Raw genomic sequence first — 2308 nt, 5'->3', positions numbered from 1 at the left:
GACTATTTGGTTTTACATTCGAGCAAAAAAAGATGTTGAAACTTAATGAACATGAAATCCTAGACAACTAATTCTAAAAGAGAAAGTGTGAGAACTGAGAACAATCTCCTTTCCTGTTTTTCATGTCGGAGTTATGGGAATGTTGGAGACATGTCCTCCCCTCGCCTCAGCGCCAACTTGGCTGATTTATAGATTTCCTCCCTTTCTATGTTCAGAATAATACTGTGTGTTCTCTTCTCTGAGAGACCCAGTAACCAGACAGACTGACACCATGGGCTGTGAGAGAGGGTTGTTCCTGACTGCTGCTCTGCTGGCTGTCTTTTTATGCAGTAAGTGTATTCTTCTACAATAATGGCTTTTCTCAATAAGAAAATATGACCTACACTGCATTCTACTTGCTTTCCGGTGTTTATTGGCATGACGGTTCCAAAGCCAAACAAACAAAATCTCTCTGCAAACTCTTTTGAATTGATTTGAATTATTTGGTCGCCTATGAATTACCATTAGACTTTTTTGAAGAACCCTTAGGCCGATTTCTGTTCTGATTTTCTATGACTGAATTGCCTGTTCCTAAAACGCTATCAGATCAAAGATATCTATGCACCTATCGACATGTTTAGATCCAGATTTATGATTCTCTATCTGCGGCCTATGTTCAGGTGATGCTATCACCGGCGGGCGAGAGGCGGAGGCCCACTCCCGTCCCTACATGGCCTCGCTGCAGGTCGCCGACGGCGGCAGGATGAAACATGAGTGCGGAGGGTTTCTGGTGGCTGATCAGTGGGTGATGAGTGCCGCACACTGCTTTCTCTCTGGGTGAGTTCGCCTGTAGTGTAGCACACTGCTTTCTCTCTGGGTGAGTTCGCCTGTAGTGGAGGTTATCATGTTTCTACGCTACCGGTATTATAAGAACATTTTACCGTAGTACAAGTTCACAGTATATGCACAATCAATTACAGTAAATGGAAAATTTGAAAATAAAATGATGCTCCAATTGTCCAGTCAAACTGATGCATACATTATATGAACTGCATTTTGCAACACATTATTAATTTGCCGACCTATTTAAAATGTTTATGAAGTTGAAGCTGATGAAATTATTCACTGGTCAGGGCAGTCTATATCAACAACATCATCATCATCATCATCATCACCATCATCATCATCATCAGTTGTTGTAACTGATATTTGTTTGTGCTGTTTGTTTTGATTGACAGGTCAGAAGGGAGGAAGGTCGTCCTAGGGGCTCACTCTCTGAACGAACCAGAGGATTCTAAACAAACTTTTGACATTGTTCAAGTGTTCAGTCACCCTGATTTCAGCATCTCTAACTATGATAATGACATTGCTTTGGTCAAGGTAAGTTCCATACCAGTCTCCCCTCTGTGTCTCTCTGTGTCTCCTCTGTGTCAGTCTCCTTGTACTGTCAGGTCAGTGCAACCCAACTCCAACAGTTGGTTTTAAGACCAGCTTGTGGTTTGCCTCCCAATTGGTACCCGATTACCGTCACCGTGCACTACTTTGGACCACTTTGACTCCTTTTTTGGTCCAAAGTAGAGCACTATATAGGAAGTAGGGTGCCATTTGGGGAACACGCTACATGTTCTCTTGCCTCAGAACAATTTTTTTTGTATCTATGATTGGCAGCTGGACCGGCCAATCGTGGCCAGTGATGCTGTAAAGTCCCTGAAGTTCCAGCGTGACGGTGCAGCTGACCCAGACACGGACCAGGAAGTCAACACGGCGGGGTGGGGGTCACTGAACAACCTGGGGTCACGACCTGACAAGCTACAGGAACTGGTCATCGCTGTGATGAACCGTGTTCGATGCGGCCGCAGTGACTACTATGGCAGGAAGTTCACCAACAACATGCTGTGTGCTGCCAGCACACGCAGCGACACCTGTGATGTAAGTCTACCACATAATATTACGTAATATAATGTAGACTGTAAAAATATACGTCCACCAGATCTTCAATATGGTCTACATGTTCTAATTACATTAATATTTCTACATGTTGTAATTACATTAATATGTCTACATGTTGTATTTACATTAATATGTCTACATGTTGTATTTACATTAATATGTCTACATGTTGTATTTACATTAATATGTCTACATGTTGTAATTACATTAAGATGTCTACATGTTGTAATTACATTAATATGTCTACATGTTGTATTTACATTAATATGTCTACATGTTGTATTTACATTAATATGTCCACATGTTGTAATTACATTAATATGTCTACATGTTCTAATTACATTAATATGTCTACATGTTCTAATTACATTAATATGTC

The 2308-nt window shown here is 41.1% G+C and overlaps 1 protein-coding gene across 1 annotated transcript in view; it reads left to right on the top strand.

Annotated features, from left to right (window-relative positions):
• Positions 1–225: 225 nt before the first annotated feature.
• LOC311146086 (complement factor D-like) overlaps positions 226–2308 on the top strand; it is a 5653-nt gene continuing 3570 nt past the window's right edge. Inside the window, exons 1-4 of the mRNA XM_084182553.1 lie at positions 226–329; positions 660–816; positions 1218–1359; positions 1648–1908. Of these exons, the coding sequence (XP_084038679.1) occupies positions 272–329; positions 660–816; positions 1218–1359; positions 1648–1908 (618 nt within the window). The 5' untranslated portion in view covers positions 226–271. The remainder of the gene's footprint in view (positions 330–659; positions 817–1217; positions 1360–1647; positions 1909–2308) is intronic.

The sequence above is a fragment of the Coregonus lavaretus genome (genome assembly GCF_964263955.1).
Source record: "Coregonus lavaretus genome assembly, chromosome: 18".
Lineage (NCBI taxonomy): Eukaryota > Metazoa > Chordata > Actinopteri > Salmoniformes > Salmonidae > Coregonus > Coregonus lavaretus.
This window is presented reverse-complemented; position numbering and strand designations above follow the sequence as displayed.